This window comes from Heterocephalus glaber, unplaced genomic scaffold, assembly GCF_053883595.1.
Source record: "Heterocephalus glaber isolate CG9 unplaced genomic scaffold, H.glaber_assembly_v1.0 deba00000347, whole genome shotgun sequence".
NCBI lineage: Eukaryota > Metazoa > Chordata > Mammalia > Rodentia > Bathyergidae > Heterocephalus > Heterocephalus glaber.
In genome coordinates, this window is record NW_028258143.1 from 61,283,002 (window position 1) to 61,306,032 (window position 23,031).

At 37.0% G+C, this 23,031-nt stretch overlaps 1 protein-coding gene across 4 annotated transcripts in view; it reads left to right on the forward strand.

Annotated features, from left to right (window-relative positions):
• Positions 1-11,638, forward strand: part of Ppp1r1c (protein phosphatase 1 regulatory inhibitor subunit 1C) — a 118,785-nt gene extending 107,147 nt beyond the window's left edge. For all 4 annotated transcript variants that reach the window (XM_087201173.1, XM_087201185.1, XM_013066830.3 and 1 more), the window contains one exon: positions 10,871-11,638. In XM_087201173.1, the coding sequence (XP_087057299.1) occupies positions 10,871-10,959 (89 nt within the window). In that variant the 3' untranslated portion in view covers positions 10,960-11,638. The remainder of the gene's footprint in view (positions 1-10,870) is intronic.
• The last annotated feature ends 11,393 nt before the right edge of the window (positions 11,639-23,031 follow it).

A 23,031-nucleotide genomic window follows, 5' to 3' on the forward strand; every position in this document is an offset into this window, starting at 1 on the left:
CCCTTTACTGAAGTAGCCTTTTTGTACCACATTACAGGTTAAATTATTTTCCTTGAGTACCTCTAGCATTATTTGTTTTTATAAATCTTTGGAGACAATCCTCAATGAACCATTAGAAATTCATCTTTTGAAGGCCACTGAAATCAGCTCTTTGCACATTGTAGGCTTTCAGAAAACTAGTGCCTGCTCATTATATTTTGTAAATAGTATTTGCATAGGCCTGTGGCTCATTATCTCCTTTGGTCTAACCAGCTTATTACCTAGTAAATTTCTGTCACCCAAGTTGGAGTTCTTCCCTTAATTAGAACTCTCCTAATGCACTACCTGTTGTGCTGGTCTGTAGGAAGGCTTCACTGAGCTAACCTCACTTCCATGCCTACCATCACCCTGTGGCCAACATCCCCATCTGACTTTTCCTTTGTGTCTCATGCCTGGTCAGCAAACAGAAGGAGCTTTGTTAGATTTAACTCACATTGCTGGATTATTACTGTCTTGTCTCCACAGACAAGTTCACTATTTTTTTTTTTTTTTTTTTTTTTTTGGTACTGGGGATTGAACTCGGGTCCTTACGCTTGCGCAGCAGGCAGCAAAACCACTGAGCTAAATCCCTGGCCCAAGTTCACTATATTTTTAAAATTAATTTTATTAGTACATTTTAGGTATACAATACAATTACATTCATCATTGGAAATTTACACTTTTACATAATCTCTCTTGGTTCTTATTTTTTCCCCATTCCCCTGCCCTCCCTTCAACCCCTCCATTCCTCCCTATTTACAAAGATTTTGTTTCCATTTTTTCATTTTCTAATATAAATTCCATTTCCTTCTTTCCTTTCCCCTACCCCTCCTACTTCCCCTTCCCCTTTGCCCCTTTACTTCCTATTTCACATTATTTATTATATCTTTTAGTCCTTATTTACACTTTCAGTTTCTTGCACTAGAGAAACTATTCAGTATTTACACATGTGTGTCCTATTTATTTCACTTAAGAGTATGGCCTCAATGTGCATCCATTTAACAATAAATATCTCTGATTTCTCATTTTTATGGCTGACTAGTACTCCATTTTATTAAAAAACCACATTTTGTTTATCCAGTCTCCAGTTGATGGGCAATTGGGCTGCTTCCAAGTTTAAGTTATTACAAATTGCGCTGCTATGAACATGGGTGCACATATATTATTGTGGTATGATTCTTTTAATTCTTTGGGGAAGATACCCAGAAGGGGAATAGTTGGGTCAAATGGGACTTTCAGTCCTAGTTCTTTGAGGTATCTCCATACTGATTTCCACAGTGGTTGCACCAGTCTACACTCCCACCAGCAGTAGAGCAGGGTTCCTCTTTCCCCACAGCCCCACCAGCATTTGTTATTGGTGGATTTCATGATGGCAGCCATTCTTTCTGGGGTGAGGTAGAATCTCACTGTTGTTTTCATTTGCATCTCTCAAATGACCAGTGATGTTAAACATTTTTTCATATGTTTATTTGCTATTTCTACTTCTTTGTCTGAGAAATGTCTGTTCATTTCAGATGCCCATTTTTGGATTGGGTCTTTAAATTTGGGAGGTCTGATCTTTTTAAGTTCTTTATAGATTCAAGATAGTAGACCTTTGTCTGAGGAATAGCAGGTGAAGATTTTTTCCCACATTGTGGGTTGTCTCTTCACACTGCTGGTGAATTCTCTTGCTGTGCAGAAGCCTTTTAATAAGAAGAGATCCCACTTATTGATTGTTTGTGCTAGTTCATGAGCAACTGAGGTTTTGTTCATAAAATCTTTTCCTACAACACTGTCTTCAAGAGTTCTACCTAACTTCTGTTCCAGCCAGTTCAGCATTTCTGTTTTAATATTTAGATCTTTAATCCATTTTGATTTTAGTTTAGTGCATGGTGAGAGACATAGGTCTAGTTTTAATCTTTGGCAAGTTGAAACCCAATTTTTGCAGCACCATTTATTAAAGAGGTATCTTTCCTCCAGTGAGGCTGTTTGGCTCCTTTGTCAATGATGAGGTGGTTGAGTGTGTCTGGAGTTGTTTCTGCATCTTCTAATCTGTTCTATTGGTCCTCAGGTCTGTTTCTTTGCCAGTACCATGCTGGTTTTATCACAGTAGCTTTGTAGTATAGTTTCAAGTTGGAGGTTGTGATACCCCCTGCTATGTCTCTCTTGCCTAGAATTGCTTTTGCTCTTCTAGGTCTTTTCTTGTTCCAAATGAATTTTTGGATTGTTTTCTCAAGGTCCAAGAAGTATGCTGCTGGTATTTCAATTGGAATTGCATTGAATCTATATAGAAGTTTTGGAAGTATGGCCATTTTCACTATGTTGATTCTTCCTATACAGGAGCAAGGGATGTCTTTCCATTTTCTGATATCGTCTTCAAGCTCTCTTTTCAGAGTGCTATAGTTTTCAGAGAAGAGGTCTTTGATTTCTTTTGTTAGGTTGATTCCTAGGTATTTCAATTTTTTCAATGCTATTTTGAAAGGAATTGTTCACCCTATTTCTCTCTCAGTGAGTCTGTTGTTCATGTAGAGGAAAGCTATTGATTTTTGTGTGTTGACCTTGTATCCAGCTAGTTTACTGAATTTGATTATTAAGTCTAGAAGACTTTTGGTGGAGCTCTTGGGGTCTTCTATATAGAATATCATGTCATCTGCAAAATGGCAATTTGATTTCATTTCCTATCTTTATTCCTTTTATTTCTTTCTCTTTTCTAATTGCTGTGGCTAATGTTTCCAAAACTATATTGAACAGGAGTGGTGATAGTGGGCATCCTTGTCTTGTTCCTGATTTTAGTGTGAGGGATTTCAGTTTTTGACCATTTAGTATGATATTGACTGTTGGTTTTTCATAGATGGCTTTTATCAGATGGATGTAGAGACCATCTATTCCAATTTTTGTATGGTTTTTAACATAAATGCATATTGGATTTTGTCAAATGCTTTTTCTGCATCTATTGAGATGATCATATGGTTTTTGTCCTTGGTTCTATTGATATAGTGCATTACTTTGACTGATTTGCATATGTTGAACCATCCCTGCATCCCTGGAATGAATCCCACTTGGTCAGTGTGTATGATCTTCTTGATGATCTTCTGCATTCTATTTGCCAGTATCTTAGTAAGGAGTTTTGCATCTATGTTCATTAGTGAGATTGGCCTATAGTTCTCTTTTTTGGTTGGGTCTTTCTCTGCTTTGGAGATAAAGGTGATGCTTGCTTCCAGGAATGAATTTGGGAATACTGCTTCCCTTTCAATTTCATTGAAGGTTGTAAACACTAGTGGCAGTAGATCCTCTCTAACTGTCTTGCAGAATTCAGCAATGAAGCCATCAGGACCCAGGCTTTTCTTAGTTGATAAGTTTTTAATTACATTTTCAATTTCATTGATTGATATTGGGTCATTTAGAATTTTTAGTTCTTCTTTATTCAACTTTGGTAATTCATATGTATCTAGGAATCTGTCCATTTCTTCTGTGCTTCCCATCTTATTGACATATAGGTTCTGAAGTAGGTATTGATGCTCCTCTGGATTTCTCCTGGGTCCATTGTAATTTCATCCTTTTTATTCCTAATTGCATGGATTTGGACCTTTTCTTTCCTTTTTCTGATAAGGTTAGCTAAGGGTTTGTCAATTTTGTTTATTCTTTTGAAGAATCAACTCTTGGCTTCATTGATTTTTTGTATTATTCTCTTAGTCTCCATTTCATTGATTGCTGCTCTGATCTTTATAATTTCCTCCCTTGTATGAGCTTTGGGTTTGTCTTGCTCTTCTTTTTCTAGAAGCTTGAGGTTCAGCATCAGGTTGTTTAATTGGGCTCGCTCTGTTTTCCTAATATGATTATTCACTGCTCTGAATTTCCCTCATAAGACTGCTTTCATTGTGTACCATAGATTTTGATATGTTGTATTGTCATTGTCATTTAATTGTAGGAACTGTCTGATTTCTCCTTTAATTTCTTCTGAGACACATTGGTTATTCAGAAATGTGTTGTTCAATTTCTATGTGTGTATGTAATTCTTGCGGTTTCTTTGGCTATTTATCTACAATTTCATTGCACTATGGTCTGATAATATACAGGGGATAACTTCAATTCCTTTGCACTTACTTAAACATGTTCTATGAGCTACTATGTGATCTATCTTAGAGAATGCCAATGTGCACCTGAGAAGAATGCGTATTCTGATTTTGTAGGGTGGAACACTATGTAAACATCTGTTAAGTTCACTTGTTCAAGAGTTTGTTTCAGTTCTAGTATTTCATTGATTATTTTTTGTCTAGTTGATCTAACTGTGACATTGGGGTACTGAGGTCCCCTGCTACTATTGTGTTAGTGCTTAATTGATTTTTCATGTCTGTTAGTATTTGTTTATATAGTTGGGTGCACTAGTGTTTGGTGCATACATATTTATGATTGTCATCTCTTCCTCTTGGATTGTTCCCTTTACAAGGATGTAGTGTCCTTCTTTCTCTCTCTTAATCAGTATTGGTTTGAAATCCACTTGATCTGCAAAGAAGATAGCTACTCCTGCTTTTTTTCGGGTTCCTGTTGCATGGAGTATTGTTTTCCACCCTTTAACTTTTCAGTCCATGAGTTTCTTTTTGAATTAAGTGTGTTTCTTATATGCAGTATTTTGTTGGATCTTGCTTCTTGACCCATTTTGCCAGTCTGTTTCTTTTGATTGGTGAATTGAAACCATTAATATTGATGGTTATAACTGATATATATTGACTTATCATTGTCATGACTGTTTCTTTTTGTTGGATTCTCCCCCTTTGTGTTTAATTTCCTGTCATGCCTGATGGATTCATTCTGCTGGGCTTCCTGGAGTTGTGATCCACATTGTCTATTCCTAGGATATTGTCTAAAATTTTTTAGAGTGCTGGTTTGGTATTCATGAAGTTCCTCAGGTGCTCTTTGTCATGAAAGTATCTTATTTCTCCATCAATTTTGAAAGATAGTTTTGCAGGGTACATCAATCTGGGTTGGAGGCTGTTTCCCTTTAGGGCTTGAAATACTTCACTCCAAGCTCTTCTTTCCTTGAGGGTTTGTGTAGAGAAGTCTATTATAATTCTGATGGGCTTTCCTTTGTATATGATTTGTTTCTTTTCCTGAACTGCTTGTAGAATTTTGTTCCTCTTTTGGGTTTCTGGAATCTTAACAATTATATGACTATGTGCAGATTTTTTTTCTTTGATCAAGGCTTGTTGGAGTCCTATATGCCTCACTTATCTGTATGTCAAGTTCTTTTCCCCTGGTTGAGAAGTTTTCTGCCATCACTTCTGTTAACGGTTTTTTTCATGTTGTCTGCACTCTCTCCTGTTTCTTCATTGACTCTGATCAGTCTTATATTATTCTTCTTTGCATCATCTAGCTGCTACTGGATTGATTTCTCATAGTCCCTTACTATTTTAAAGCAATTTTTCTTTTCCTGGTCCCTAATTGCAATCTTATCTTCTATATCTGAAATTCTGTCTATGCATTGGCTCATTCTGCTGTGTAAACTTTCAGTGGAGTTTTTAATCTCCTGAAAATCTGTTTGCATCTGTTTTATGGATTCCATTTGTTTCTTATGTTGGGATTCCATCATATTCCTCAGCTCCTCTATTTTTTTTATCTGTGTCCTCTCTAGATTTATTTTTCATGTCTTGCGCTATGGGCACAATCTCTGCTATTATCTGAGAAATTATTTCTGATTTCATTTTTTCCAAATCCTCCTTTGTTGCCAGTTCAGGTAGTCCAGATTGTTGAGTATCAGAGTGTTCCATCTCATTTCCCTTTGGGGTTGCTTTAGGTAATCTGGAAATCTGGTTTTGAGACTTGTTTACATGTTTTCTCATTTCAAGAGGGCCAGGGGTGTGCTGCTGCACCCATGTGGCTCACCTCCTCAGCACTGGGGGCAGCTCTGCTCTTTGGCACTGGGGGCAGTAGTACAGTGGCCCAGAAGGCTCCTCCTCAGCACTGGGGGCAGTAGTATGGTGACCCGGAAGGCTCACCTCCTCCATGCTGGGGGCAGCTCTGAAGTTCACTATATTTTTGCTGTGTTTCCTTGAGTCCAGTTCTAAGTTTGGGCACAGCAGAGAGAAAGGGGGACTCTTTTCAAATGAGCTAAGCATTATTTTTGTTTCTACTAAGGAATCATTCCTGAGTAAACTTAAATTGTACATTTTCCTGACACCAAATTCTGTTAAGAAGAAAACAACAGGAATGACTGAGAAGTTACATTGAAATCCACCATGTGAAGTTCTTTTTTTTTAATAAAAAGTCTCCCATGACTCTGAGTCACCCTATTCTTCTTAAGTTCTAATTTTGGAAGAGATAAAATACTATGGAAAATGAAGTCCCAGTGACCCAGTGACAGAGCCCCTGATAGGGATTTAGGGCCAGTAATTGTGTCCCAGCTCAGGCAATGACTGAATTTAAGCAAGTCACTTTGCCATCTGAACTATTCCTTGATTTTTAAACAAGAGATTAGACCAATATTTGTATTCATGATATTTTGGAGATCAGAGACCCGTCAGAGTTTCTGCTGAAAATACAGAACTTCTTCCCTCCAAAAAGCACAAATACAACTATAAATAGAATTCTGAGTGGGTCAGAGACTCTCTAAAATCTACCCACAGATTCCCTATAGGACACTTTAGACTGATTTCTAAGCTCTAAAGTATGTGGTCAAAAAAAATCTATTTACATCTACTACTCTCAATTACTTTTAAACTGTGGAGTGGATGATTATGTCATTTGACAGTAAAACTTTTTTTAGAAATGCATTGTTTTCTGTAACACAAAATGTTTACTTTGTAGATTGGTAGCATCTATCTCAGCGAGAGTGAGGTTAAAACCTGCCTCAGGGATGGAAGTTTAGCTTTGACTTGAACAAGTTCAGGGATGAGGAGCTCACGCTCATGTTCATGTTGCTGGGGAAACAGAATTTAGAAACTAGGCTTGCTGATATGGTTTAATGATTGAGCACATGCCTTGAATGTGGAAGGCCCTGAGTTCCAATTCCTGGTACTGCCAGAATGCAGGGGCGGTGTGAGGGGAATGGATATAGGAACTGACTTCTTTATAATGTGGTATAATATCCCTCCCAAGCCATACTTGTCAGCCTTGACCCCATTTCTCAAGGGCTACACAAATTAATTTTATTTTTTTCCAGTATTTTAGGAATTCAAAGGCAGCTTCTACTGTCCTCTCTTAATTCTCTTTATGCTAAATATTCCAGTACCATCTGAAATTCCTCTAGGAAAATGATTTCACATACAGCTTCTTTTAATCAACCCAGATACCCTTTCAATGGTCCTTTCAAACACACATAAAGACCAACACAGAGCTGGAGAGCAGTTTTCATTTTCAACTGCAATTCTGCCATTAGGAATGCCACCAATGTATCAAGAGCTCTGTCCCTAAAAAGAGGTAACTCCTATGAGTTGTGTTAAAACTGTGGTCACCTAAAACCCCTAATTATAATCAATCAAGGTTGCCCTCATACTCTGTTTATTTTAGAACCAAAATAACTTTTCTTAAAGCAAAATGAAGAATAAAGGTAAAGAAAGCAAAAAAAGCAAATGAAGGTAGTTGATCTCTACCTGCATTGCTTAGACCATCATCCCAGATCGTGGAAACCCTTTGTAATACCAGTTTTGCATTCATCATGTCACCTCCTTCCCCAAATTTTGTGTCATCTACAAATATACCAAGGTTGCCATCTTGAGCTCCAGAATAATTGGCAAAAATATTGACTTGTGGTTTGTCAAACATAAGCTTCTGTCTATTGATTCACTATTCATAATATTTCACTCAGTTGTCTTACAACTTCATACAGTCCAGATTTAACCACCTGACCTACAGAGCAGGAAGAGCATATAAAGGTTTTACTTGTGAACAACATTTCTTTCTTTTACTTTATTCATTCTCTGTTTTATTTCTTCACACACTCACACCACACATCCTGGTCTAATGCATGACCCCTTTCCCTGTGTGTTCTTTTGCCGTGGAGAAAAGTGCCTCCATTGTGTTTCCTGGGCTTCCTTTGCCTCCTGTTGCCACCAGCACTGGCTGAGTCTGCACATGCCCAGGAAGCTTCCACCCAGAGCCAAGCAACAGCCCCCATGAAGGTGAAGGGTTTTCCTCATGCTCATTAGTATTTGGCAGCAGAGGCCCCTCCAGGAATTTTGTCAACACCCCCAGACCAATATTTTCCCCTCCATCTCTGAAATTACTCAACCATCAAATGAGAGTTTAAAAGACAATTGAAACCCAAAACATACATATGTTTGGGAATAGCAGAAGGGATAGATAGGAAGAAATTTTCCGAAAATGCTCAGCAGACTTTATAATTGAATTTCAGCATCCTTGCATCTATAACCAAATGAATATTGCTCATAGGAAGAGAAAAATATTGATCTAAAGCCTATTGCAAAACACAAATTAAACAACTACCCATTATCCACTTGAAAGGTATGTTAGGTAAACTGTTTTAAAAACCAGAGTTTGTGGCAAACATTCTGAATAACAGCTTTGTGATAATGTATGATCAGCTTCTGCTTCATCAGAACTTTTCACCTGGAAATAATTCATCTCACAATCAAATAAAGCTAGGGAAAGAAATACCATAGTTGTCCAAGTGAGTGATTTTACATTAAAAAGGTATGGTTTTCTTATGTAATTCTGTCACCATTATAACTATAAAGTGAAAGCAATATGGATCAAGATAAATAGACCTCTATTCAAGTGTGGGAAAAGGTTGGTTAATGGTTAAACAGGTTGGAGATTTTAATTACTGATTTTTTTAAGCATTTGATTTTGTTAAACCAATGTTGGCATTAAGTTGTTAACTTTCATTTAAAGAGAACTGTCTCAAACAGAACTGTATTACTTTGCAGTTATCTCATGGAGGAAAGGGATAAGCTCTGGGATGTGTAAACTTGGTGAGGTACAGTCACCTTTGGCTCAGGAAAAGGAGGAGGAGGCTGAATGATGCTTATTTCAGAAGAAACCCTAAGATCCTTAGGACCAGGTTTAGTGTTGGTATTCTAAACCTATGGTAACTCTTAGGAAATGTTAGGAAATTCTGGGTGAATCTCTAAAAAGCTTAACGTGAAACTTATCTCCTGATAATGGAGCTTTACGATACTCATACATTCGTTTGTCCTATACATAGAGGGACTGTGATATGTCAGAACTTCTTTTAGAACCAAACTAACCTTGAGCAAATCACTTATTTTCTTCTCTGAGTCTAAACCCACCGTCCAGGTGTTTACCTCATGGACTTGTGAGGAATCGTGGCTCATATACGATTCCAGTAGCGTGACTGGTTGGATACTCAGTGAACTCCCTTCATTTTGGCTTTGAATTTTGACCTGTTTTCCATGTAATTTATAATAATATGAAATAAGATTCATTCTGTAATAATAAATCTCTCTGTACAGTCTTAGGTCAACAGGAATTGTCAGTGATCTGTATTTTCAAATGAAATTAAGGTATTTAAATATTATTACAACAGATGAAATATTTTTGCAAGATAATCCACCAAGTCCAAGGATGTTGTTCTTTGCCAAATAGTACTCTGGGGTTTGCAGACTACAGTGCATAACATTCACACATTTCTTGAATCTGTTTCATACCAAACGTGAGCAGTGACAGCTCTTCATTTATAAATTCTAACTGGAGCATTGTTTTAGTGATACCTAAAAAACCCCTCATAAATCAATTTTCCAAAATATAAAAAGTATAAAAAAATTCACATTAAATATTACTATATGTGTACAATGCCAGCCAGAGTGCTGCCTTAGCAGAATAGATCCAAAGGAAATAAAAGACAATCTTGTTTGAATGTAGTTGTAGTGGTGACCTTCCAATTTATACTCCAAATATGAATTAATTTTGAAAAAATAATCTGAATATCAATTTGGTAGAACTGACAAAGGCATATACTACATCATTCCTTCATTAATGCAATCAGTCCATAAAGTGAAGTTATTCCCTGATCTCAAGGAGTTTGTGCTAATGAGAGAAATGAAAACTCACACGCTATATTCACTAGAAGGCAACAGATAGAAGGAGTGCTCCAAGTGCAAGGGGGGGCTATGAGAAAGAGCAAACTAATTCTACAAGGGGAATTAAGGTAGTCTTCAGAGGAGTCAAGGAGATGACTAGGTGTGTGAGGAGGAAGGTGTTTGGCAGTGAGAATGGAAGAAGTGCAGGGAACGGGGAAGAGTAGGTTACAATTAGGTTAAAGCACAAATTAATGTGAGGGGCTGGAAAAAGAGCTGGTGAGAAATGAGGCCAAAAGGCAGGGAGAAATCAGGTCCTCTGAGAACTGGTGGAGCAGGCAAGGGGATGCCAACGTTTTTTCCACTCTGTAACTCCGGTTAGTAGAGAATTTTGAATAGAGGAGCTCAATAGTCCAATGGGTACGTTCAAGCTCCAAAAGAATATGAACAATATTGTGATTGTCTCGTTGTTTACAAATTACACACACTCTCTCTTTTGTTCTTAGGAGTTTCAATGGGTCTCTTTGTAGTCAAGTTGAAGGATGCCAACAGCAATATTTGAACTACTTGGCTCATGAGAATAATAATAAGAGCTTGTGAACAGATTTTTAGTTCATAGTGTTTTAATAGACTGTGATGCAATTCTTAATAGAGAAGATTTAATTATAAAAGATAGCTTGTCTTTAATGGAAATTTGGCTGGGTGTGTTTTCGTTGCTCAGTGATTGAAAGGTTTATATAGGATTACATTGTTGAGATTCTTGGAGAAAGGCACATAGACACCATTGAAAATGTTCCACTCATTTATCCCTTCCAACAAAGCAGTGAATCTACTAGAAAGAAATTTCACTTGAATTTTGCATATTTTTTTTATAATTTCAGGGGTTAAACATCTGAAAGGCCAGAATGAATCAGCATTCCCTGAAGAAGAAGAAGGTGTAAATGAAAGAGAGGCGCCGTGGGACCATTAATTACCAGATTGGAGTAGGAAGGCCTCTCGGGAATAAATGAACTGTTAATTTTTCTGAACATCCCAGGAACCCCAGGGCTTGAGTATCAGAAGCACTCCACACATTCGCAGCAGTAACACACCTCCTGGAAGCCCTCCTCCACCAAACTCTAGGACTAGGTACCCTGTGCTCCACACCACACCTAATTAAGCAATGAGCATTTATTTTATAGTGATATTCTTTTGAAATTTGCAAATGTGTGACTGTTCTGACTTTAATATTACCAGAGCTTAATCCCTTATGTCCCACTAATAGGGTTTGCATTCTAGAGTCAAGTGTAAATAGCATCACTTTAATAGTAAAACACACATATTTAATACACTTAGACATGAATGTGTATGGGGGGTTAACTTAAAGAGGACTGTCTAATGAAACTTTTAAGACTTGTGCTTGTGATGTTTCTGTATATAGAATAAAACATAGAGCTTATTTCAAAAAGATAAAGAAATGTCAGATGTTCCTGATTGGAATCCCTATTATATCAAATACTAAACAGTTTACCCCTCCAACTGCACACTGATGGTTGCGTAGAGAATCATAGAATTCTCATTTTCTAAGTTGCACAAATATATGTCCCAGTATTTACGCTAGTTATTTAGAAAGAAAAGTGCTAAATCTCTAATAAAATATGAAAAATCTCTTCTGCTTCTTTTTTGGCTATTACTTGAAATTTAGGCCATCTATTTCTTATTACATTTTAATAAATCATTAGCATTTTATAAATCTTCCATGTTATAACATAAGAAATTACATCAATTCATCCATATACTCACTCATCAATTCAACAACTATGTTTCAAATGACCTTATCCCTAGGAAGGTACTCTGCTGGCAGTTATGAAAATAAAATAAATTCTTACCTTGTACAACTGACATTAGTATAAAGTAAATATTTACAAGACAGTATATATTTATTGAATATGACTCTGATAACTCAAAGTTCTATTGTTGTGAATAATTTAATTACCCATGACATTTCAATTCAAAATACAATGGGGATGGGGGATTATTCATTTTGTTTCTTACATTAATATTAATAAACTTCAACTGTTTCTTAAAGAAAAAGAAAAAAATTTCAAAAATTGGTAAAGGAGAAATGAAAAGAGGGAGAAAAAAATAAAATGCAAATTTCACTGCAAAATCTTAATACCAAGATTCGAAGAAATGAAATGATCATTTTGAAGTTTGAATGTGAGTTTTATAATGATTAAGAGAGTTAAGTGAAGGGGCTGGGGATTTAGCTCAGTGTTTCCTCCACCTGTCTCGCAAGCACAAGGTCCCGAGTTCAATCCCTGGTACCAAAAAAAACAGAGAGAGAGAGAGAGAGAGTTAGTTAAATGAAGCTATGGAAATGTAGTAGAAATAACAATTATTTTCCTTAGTATAAATTCCCCAAGAATATAAACACAAAATTAATTGACAACTGGTACCATATGAAGAGTATAAATGAGTACTCTAGTTCTTTCTTTCCCTCCATCGCCTTTCTTCCGTCCTCTTTCTCTTTCCCTCCTTACCTCTCTCTTCTCTTTTACTCTCTTTCTTCACCCCCATACTTGTTGTTGTTAAGCCTGTTTCTGCTGAAACTTTCTAGAATTTCTAGATCAACTGTGATAATTATTTGTTTGATTTCCTAAGTTTCTCTCCACCTATATATAAAACCTGATTCAGTCCCTCTTTAATAAGTGATTTTGAATTCACATTTGGAAAAAAAATCCTGATACCCGTTGAGAATATTTGAGACACCCTGAGGTACAAAAAATAAAATTGCTCATCCCTTTCCTTGAATACACAATTTAATAGGTGTTTATTTTTAAAGGATTTAGGCAAACAGAAAGAAACCATGATTTTGTAACATCATTTGTAGAAATAAACAGCATGGCTCTGGATTCTTTTCTTCTGTTCTCCTTTCTCAACAACATAAAGGTATCAAAAGTAAAAGCGTAAGTTTTCCTTGGAAATGTTTATTTCTTCTGTTCTCCACTCTCAAAATATAAAGAAATTACCATTGACAGCTTATGTTTTTCTGGACAATGTGTTGGCTTTCTCAGAAATTTGAAGGAAGCCAGTTGAGATCATGGATTTTCAGTTGCCTTTTTTCACAATTGTAGTTTACAATATAAAAGTTTTGTAAGAAGACAGCATGGCTACAGTTGAGCTGAGTGGGTAAAAATAACCTTTCTAAACAAAACAAACAAAATTTTTATATTTCTCAGATCACATTGATAATATAATATGATGGTTAGCAGACTGGCATTGAGTCACTTTAACTTGGATTCAAATTCAACTTCTACCTGATTTTAGACTTGTTTATTCCATTTGTAAAATAGGTACAAGTCATACCTAACCGATTATGTTGTTAGGAGACTTAGATGAATGCCCACCCTAGCTTGGTACATTTAATAACTGATGTGTATTATTATTAAAGTTAGAAAGGACCTCAGAGAACACCTGTCTAAATCTCAGCTAATGCATGATCCTGTTCACCATCACACACAAGTGATCCCCCCACTCATTCTTGAGTAACTCCACCGGTCCTCCAAAGCAAACAAAGAGCTCAGATTATGCTTCTGTGCTAAACTCCCTTCTCCTATTTACACCTTACCTTTACTGCTTTACTTATTTAAGAAGATTGCAGAATAGCTTTAACTCCTTTCCTTATGTCTCAGCTATCTGGATCGTGAGAAATCTTTGATGCTATATCCTAAGTGTTCTCTCATTTCTTCAGGAAAACATTATCAGTTCCGCTCCAACTTTTCTCATTTGGTCCTCCTCAGTTGTTTATACTTAATGTAAGAGTTATGGCCTCTAAATAAGTTTCGGATTAGCTCCCCCAGCCACATACATGAGAAAGAGGCAAAGAATGTATTGGCAGGAGTCTAGACCAAAGTAGTTTCTATTGGACAATAAATTTGTAAACCCTTTTTCTTTTCCGACTTGTCAAAGATTAAGGTCTTCATAATAAATATATGTCAGTAGTCTCCAAATTGTGAAAAATAAGATGATTTTAGGTTGGCCAAGAACAAATTATTTTTATTTTTATAGTTAAACATGGTACTATAATATGCATAAAACTGCATAACCAGTAACCCCAAATCTATGATTTTGTAGTTATTATTACTTCTGGTGGTGCAAATTTAGAATATGAACATATTTGAAGTCCATTTAAGGAAAAATATCAGATAACTACAGTAGAAATAGTACCCCCAAGTCACAAAAGTAATATACATTCGAACAAACTTTCAGAAACATTGGATTTTGGATATTGTCATAGCAAACAACTTAAATATAAATATTACAGAATTCATTTAATTGCAATATGGATATTTAATTCATAAATAGGTATATTGCATTAATTTAGAAAGTCTTTATATGGTTTTTATCTATATCTAAAAGCAAACATTTTAAGAGCAGAATAAATAATAGAAAAATGTGTCTACTTACATGAAAATGTTGATACCAATAGGTAATTCTGAGTATTTGCTTTCTCTGAGTAAGGAGGATATGGGAAGAAATACCTTTATTTTTAAATGGCTGATTTAAAAATCAGTCCCCAAAACTCCAAGAGGTATATTAGTTAATAAACATATTACTATAATCTGAAATCTCTTAAAGAAATTACGTTATTGCACTTTATAACATCATCACATTCTGAACTAAATATCAGAGAAAGAACTTTAGAAAAATTCCAGGGCAGCACTTGTTGTTTTAAATGACATAATAAGTGACAAAAGTACCAGGCTTGGCAAAATTTGGAGATCAATAAGGGTAAATGTTTCTATTCTGCCACAGTATGTGACTCTAAGGAAATAATCTACATGAAAGCTTAAGTGCTAGACTGTTTCACAAATAAACTCTCATTCACCTGTAGCTCTTTTCTTGAAATTCATTTTGTGGACACAGACAACGACGCTTTTAACTGTCTAGTTTATGCTGATAATGAAACTTGGTCTGCAGAGGGAAGATGAACTTGAGAATGGAGAGAAAAGTAGGTGAGGTTAATTTAAAGAATCTTGGAGACTTTAAGAAAAAACCCTGGATAGAATAGACTAAAATGATACTGGATTCATCTTCATTTTTATTCTTTACTCTACTAATATGACTTTGTATTTTCCCCCTTTCTCTAACTTACAGCAACAACGAGGCTAATTTAAGGCAATGAGAATAGTAAATCCCAGTAAGTCTAGACGCTACCCTGAGAATCCTCAGCTAACAGAATAGTAGGGTATATTCGGCAAACGGTTTTTCAGAATAGCTGTTAAAGGCAGAAGTCCACCCGAAGTTCGAGAAAATAAACTCACAAGTTCTGTAGAGCACACATTACCCTAGGCTTTGTTTTCCAGAGCCAAGACCAGCCTGCAGGAGGGAGAGTTTTTTCCAACTGGGAAACATCACCGAGTTCTGGTTTGCATCCTTCATTTTGGAGGTGGGAATATGGGCCTAGAGGATTTTTCCTCAGATGTATACACTTAGAAAATAAATTCAAAACACTGTCAGGTGGGAAAGCATTTGGCAGCAAATAATAGGAAATCAGCAAAAATGACACCAAGTTTGTTTCTGTCAGGCAGTAAAATATCCAGGATTCGCACAGCGAAGCAAAAGGTACTTCGCTTTTTCCTTAACAGTCTTGGAGTTGTAACCTCGGGTCCTAAGAGATGCTGCTCCAGGCATCTGGTAGGTTCTGCGAAGAAAGAATAGTGGGGAGAGAAAGGAGAAGAATCTGGAGCAGAGAACCAAAGTTTCCCCAGAAACCCACAACTAATGTCTTGTGGACCAGAATGGTGTCACCAGGCCAACCCCTGATGCACGTGAGTTTGAGAAAGTAAACACATTTAACTGAGTATCTTGCCACATCTCGATTCAATTAATGTTCTCATTGGGAAAGTGGTCATGGGTATTGGTTGAACAGCTGGTAGTATCAGTTCCCAAACGAGCAGGATTAATGAACTTTCTCATATTCCTGGGACACGGAAGCCCACTCGACTTATAACTGTCATGAAGTTGAAAACATCAACACTCCCCATATATTTTTATTAATTAAAAGTACAGAAGTTAGGTAAAGTTTATGATCTACCTCTTGCTAGATAAAACCATCCATGTATTTTAATTATTCTATATTCTTTTATAGGATTATTTGGTATAGTTTTATAAATGTATTTTACAGATAAGACACCAACATTGTAGTTTATTAATCAATAAATAGATATCAGTCGTCTAGACATTCTATACCCTTCAAATTGTGGGGACACAAATATTAATGAGATAGTGAAGTTCCTTAAATCCACAGGCCTATATACTGTAATGTTCTGAAGATAGTCAATATACACATGAGGCCATAAGATAGATGGTTGCAGATAACGATGAATTTCTGGAAGGGAATAAAGCAAAGGGATACGGCGGAGGGTGACGTCTTCCCTTTGTTGTAGAAGTTTGGAATTCAGCAGTTCCTTTAACCATTCGAGAGCTCAGATTTCTGACCATTGCGCAGTGGAAAGATAGCCAGATGACCACGTGAGGGACCCTGCGACTCTACAATACATGCTTCTCACCTCTAATTCTCTTTCAGGAACCAGAGGAATGCAGCAAAGGAGACAAGAAATGGGAACAGATGGAAAACAACAGTGTTAGGGGAAGACAGGATCAGACAAGGAAAGGGAAGGGTATCCTAGTATGCTTGTGTGACAGCCCACAGAATAACATGATCAGAATTAGAAAAATACAAACACTCGTGTGTGAATGTAAATGTGTATGTAATAACACAGAACTGTAAATAATTGTTTTTATTCTTTTAAAACTTGCCCTTAGAAAATGAGCTTAAAAAGAGCAATGTGCTTTTTTGTTAGTTGTCTTGTTTCTTTAAGATTTAAAAGCTCTTTCAGGAAAAAAATTCTTCTTACAAATCGCTAATTGGCCAATTTCCTCTACTCTAGCATGCAAGCTATGTTGCTATTAAGTGCTGCATACCAAATTTTTCCCCTTGTAGAGATTTATGTGATGTGATATTAAATTCTTGCGAGCATTTCCACTGTTTCTGGGGTATTTTCTTTTTCTCCTCAAGGTGCAAAACATGAGTCACTAACAAGAAGTGGACCTGTCAGCCCTGTGGTCCTGCTGGAGCTTGGAAAATACTAAGGGGAACCAAACACCACCGCCAGCTCGGTCTCGTGTGTTCTTTGCTCCCTGCTGAAGAGCCTTCTGAAGCACTTGAGATATTTTGTAGATAATATTGACATATTTTTCAGAAACTGTTCCTTCATTTTATGTTTTTATAATTATTTATATGACACTATCAAGTTCTCCCCTTCAGTTTTAATTGATTTCTATCTACAGCAGAGGGAGGTCTTCAGTTTTAAATGACTCATTTTCAGTTTTGCAAATCTTGGAATCTGAACCTTCTCTTACACTAGAAAGGCTTTCAGATGCACTTCCTTCTGTTTCTTTCTCAAATTCCTCTGTGTTTATTTATTCCCATGTTTCTTTTTCAAATTCCATTGGTCTTGATTCAATTTAGTTCTACAGATCTTATTGGTAATCTACCTGCTAACTGCTAATTTAACCATCAGAGACACAAAAATGAAAAGGCTGATATAGTGGTTGACATTCTGCTAGTAAATATTTGCTTAATTCTTTACAACTGAGAAGGTGGCCTTATGTATGTTTCTCAGTTAGTAATCACATTAATTATGCATGACAGCTAGGATCTATTTTATAAATAAGAAAAGTAGAACCCAGGGGAAGTAGGTAACCCCAAATGAACTTCTATTGCAATAAGCCTGTCCCTGGCTTGTGATCTGTTCGTGGAGGGTTGGTAGTTTTGAAGATAGCAAGCTCACCCTCCTCAGGAACCATGGACTTCCATGCTTATCACATAGAGAATAACTTAAATCTAAATCACCCAAATGTCAGACATAAAGCCTAGGAGAAGCCTGTGCTAATGAGAAGCCTATGCTAATGAGGAGCCTATGCTAATGAAGCTGAGGTCTGAGGAGTCCAAGCTCTACTTGAATCCTTTAGCATTGATTTTTGAAAGGAAGATGACACAGGACAAATAAAATAAGCAAGTTTGAAACTCTCCTTATAGCACTTGGCTCATTTTAAAATATTTTCTGTGCTTAAATCTATACTTTAAAAATAACTATAATACCTAAAAAAGAGAAAATTGCCGAGTTTATGACAAGAACAAGGAATCAAAACTTAATAATAGTTTTCATTTGTTTTTTTGTTAATGTTTAAAAAACTACAAAACACAAATGAGAATAATTTCACAAATTGCCTTTTTAAAAATTATTATTCTTTCCTTGTCTCGCCCCAAATTTGAGAAATGGTAATTTTCATTTCCAGACTTCATTTCCAAACAAGTATGAATAATACCAACAAAAGTAATCCCTCCCACACTAAAATGTGCAATTGTAGAATATACTGTAGATATGCTAAAGAAACAATATGCTACTTAGGAAACAAAAAGAACATGTTATCTGCTGCTTTCTCAAGTTAACTGAAGAATGAATTTTATTGATTTCAAAATAACCATTTTTCTCCAAAGTAGCAAAGGTGTAACACTGCTTTACATGAATCAAAGGGGTGGAACAATAAGAACTTTTAAAAAATGAATAGCTCACAGATGGTTGAACATCTCTTTAATCTTTACAGAGGAATTTCTTTTCTCTCTTCTTTGGTATTTAAAAAAACATTTTTCAAGGCATTGCAACAGATAAGTGGGTTTCCTATTACAGTTTTCCCTGCAGCATAAATTCTGTGAATGTGTTTCCATATCATACTAATTATATCACCATATGTTGCATTCTCCTTTCTTTTTGTCCTAATGGGACATAGATTTCTTATTTTGAATTTGTCACTTGTTTGTTACATTTGTCAAGTGTTGTATATGCATCCTTCATTTGCTTTTAAGAACATTTAGTCTAAATATTAAATCTGGACATGAAGGTCAATTATGTGTAAGATGGGAATTATACCACCACATCTCAGACTTGTATACAATACCAAGACTGAGTTGCACAATTTTTATTGTTGGTATGAATGGAGTTTACACAAGAAGTGTTCCAATGGTACTGGTTTATACCTAAATTAAATTTTTAAAATAAATTTTTGTTGCATAGGTAAAAAATATTAAAAATATTAAAAATTAGATAGTGTCATTATAACCTACCAAAACCTACATCTATATGAAATAATTTAATGCAATATTTCAGGGAAAATATGGTTGCCAAAATCAATCTCCTTGTTGATTGTTTTTTTCATGTGTAATTAGAAGCTGAGATTATTTTCTATTGAGATATGTATGTATCTGTTTGTATAAAGAATTTCTATGGGCATGCATATTTGAACACATAAATATATATACACACACATATATATATTATACATAAGAATGTTTCACTACACTGAAATAAAATTGTTTAAAGAAAGAAAGCAGAAACCTATCCTGTTTGTTATTAGATAGAGAATGAACACTTTGTTGAATAAATACTTCTCCGGTTATCTCTGTATCCAAGGATGGGGGAGAGGCAGGTGGTCCACTTCCCTCTTCCTGTCCCTGGCCCTCAAGGGCCCTGCAGATTCCTGTCCATTGCCCATTGATCTCCACATGAACGGGTCTTCTGCACCTTTTCTTTCTGGGGGGGGGGGTTGAAGATCAAGATTCCAGTGTTGACCCACTTGGTTCCAGATTGCATCTAACTCACTTGGTGGATGTATGTTTTCCTCCCTCATTGGCAACTTCTGCATTTAGAAAGGTGCTCTCCTTTTTTATTTCTTCCAAAGAAAGCTGTTATTCCTCGGCTAGTGAAAAGTGAGAAATTGGGGAAATGGGATTTTACAGGTGTGTGGGTGCCTGTAGTTTTCTTTTTTGAGAAACTGCTTTTGTTGATTTTGGTGCACCTGGTTGTCCAATAATCTGTTTTATTTAACAAGCTCTTCCTGGAAGCCTAAAGGATATTTTCACTTCACCTTTACACTGATACTTTGCTCTTTAAAATTTGCATTAAAATCATTCCCTAGATTATCTGCTAACCAGTAATCAATACATATATTTCTCTATTCATTTCAATCATACATATTAATCTCTATCTATATATATTCTTGTGTTTCCTCTTCTCAAACAAGGACATAAATGCTGAAGTTAACACGATCTCTACTAAGGAATGGCTGGCCTACTTTATGCATGGAGCAACCTCCCCATCATGTGGACTTTTAGAATATTGCTACTGAATTTAAAGCCATGCTATAGACTTGAAAATAGAAACACCAATTAATTTCAAAGGAAGGATGCAGCTCCTGGTAGTGCCCTCCCCCCATACTGGGGATTACATCAAGGGCCTTCACACTGAGCTACATCTGCAGGTTCTTTCTTTCTCTCTCTCTCTTTCTTTCTCTTTCTTTCTTGCTTTCTTGTTTTCTTTCTTTCTTTCTTTCTTTTTTGCTTGCTTGCTTGCTTTCAAGAAAAGGTCTCACTAAGTTGCTAAGTTTCCCAGGCTGTACTCAAACTTACAGTCCTCTCTCCCCAGTCTCCCAGAGTGCTGAGATATTGGAGTGCACCACCACACTCGGCTTGGTTCTTTTATATCTCATGTCATTTCATTTTCTTCTATAGATCAGGCCATATTCTCAGCACCTTACGTGCTTTCATCATTTCAACAACTCAAATAGTTACTATCTCCATTTCATAAATGAGACAATTAAGGCTTGTTAAAGACCACAAAGCTGGTAAATAATAAAGTCCAGAATCGAATGGAGGATCAAATTCTGTAGTTAGGTGAGGTATGTCTTGCTTCAATTTTTCCACACAAAATTTAACAAAAAATAGCATCATCTAGCTAAGTACAAAATAATAATATTAATTTGTGTTCACTGAGGACCAGCAATGTCTCGGGTACTGTCCATAGGCAGTTGTCATTATTCTACCATTCCATCAATGCCTGCATGCTGAGAGGTTGGGAAATGTTAAGAGCTACCAAAAACAAATAACTTTAAAAAGTCATTCTTGCTCTGAATCTGTATGGTTCCCGCTATTAATGATGGAGGATATAGGAAATTTCCTAAGAAATGTGGACTTTTCTCCTCGGCAAAGTTATAGGTTTTGCAACCATGAATATATTTCCAATGGCAGAGCAGCTCCCCAAGGAGATGCCAAGAAACAGATGGAGAGACCTTAATGTTTCTACCATGTAATTCAGGTTTGCTTTTTTATGCTATTAAGAATTAATTAGGAATTAATGCACTCCCCATTCGTCTGCCCTGAGAAAAACAGGAATGACTTTCGGGTATTCTGTGGACCTAAAGTGCTTCAAAAGTGATTCCCATTTTGATTGAATTAGCTGTTGAGGTTCTCTGAAAAAGGATTAACTCAGTCATATACCAATCAAGACAAACAGGAATAAATTTTACCTTCCTTCATTTATTCACATTCATTTATTCGATGAATATCTGCCAACACCCACAATGTGTACGGTTCAGTGCTTCTTCACCTCCAAATCTAGGGGCCAGGGAATGATGAGGAGACCTGCTATTCCCATGGAGTGGGATAACGAGAAGAGGGGTGATCCACAGCCCACCCAGGGTAACGAGACAGCTTTGTGGGACATCTGTGTGTGTGTGTATCCTCGGAGGAAGAGGGACAAGGACACATGCCGACGGCCAAGGGAGTAGCAAGACCCAGGCAGGGAAGCTCTGCCTGCAACTCACAGGCCTGAGTGCTGGAGTGAAGGCCGTCCACAGGGCAGGTGCTCACAGGTGTTCGGAGTGAGCTCCCGTCCAGTCTTCACCAGGGACCCCATCCTAGCCTACTGCATTAGAATCTGGGAGGAGCACTGGCCACCTGAGGTTGGTTGACCCTGCAGGTGATGTGCTGTATGCTAAGGGCTGAGAGCCCCGTGCCCCGTAGCCAGCCCTTCCACCTGAGGCACGTGCTGGGGTGAGGGGCAGGTGCGCTGGAGACACTCCTTTCCACAGTGCTCAGGGTGCTGGGCGGGCCCGGAGAAGACGCTCTCGGCTCTGACCGAGCCTGTGACCAATGCCACAGACCCCTCCACCTATGACAGCAGCAGCTCTGCAAGAAGCAGGCCCCTGAGCCAAGCCTGCAGAAGGCTGCCTGCATCCACCCTAAACCCACCAGGTAAAGGAGCACTTTACCTGTCTAAGGGCTTGTAAAAGAAGGAAAAACGGGGGCTGAAAGAGGAGGAAGAAGAGAGTATGATAAAGTCAAAGTTGGAGGAAGAGAACAAGCCAGGGGAGCAGGAAGAGACTTCTGTGAGGGTATGTAGGCTGCAAGGGCTAAATATGCGCTATTTGCTCTGACTCTACAAAACAATTCTGCTGCCTCTCATGTAGACTCGGAGAAATTGTGAAAAAAGAAACAATAGCACCAAAGAATTTGGTAGGGTTAATGAGGAAAATAGCAATGTCAGAGAAGAAAAAAATGGAAGAGCTGGAAGCAGGAAGCCAAATATTTCACATAAGGAAGTTGGTAAAGACCCGAATGGTGTAAAAGCTCTTTGGCAGGAAGAAATGGATTTCTAATCCTTATAGAAATGAAATATTTAACTTTCTGTTGACCCTGGCACTATGCCATGGTAAGATTCTCAACAATGGAAGAAACCATAGACTGTATTCAGTTCAGCAATTTCTTGGGGTTTGGTTTGATCTAGCTGTTTTGTGTTTGTTTTGGTAGGGCTGAAACCTAGGGCATTGCAGATGCCAAGCATGAACTCTACCTCTGAGCTCCACCCCTTAGCCCTGATTTAGTTTTGAGTAGAGGAGTGTTGAGTACATGAGTTCTACAGCCAGAATCTACCTGCAGAATCCAGGCTGGAAGATCTTCTGCTAATTGCTTCCCTTTGTCTTTGTATAAAATGAGCACAACAATAACACTTACCTCTTAAGGTTGGGGTCAGAATTCAGTAAGTTGGTATAGATAAGGAACTTAGAACACAGCAGAATTATGTATGTACTCTATGAGTGTTAGCTATTATGTACCACACAGCTCAGAACAGATGCTAACACAAATCAAGAAATCACAGCT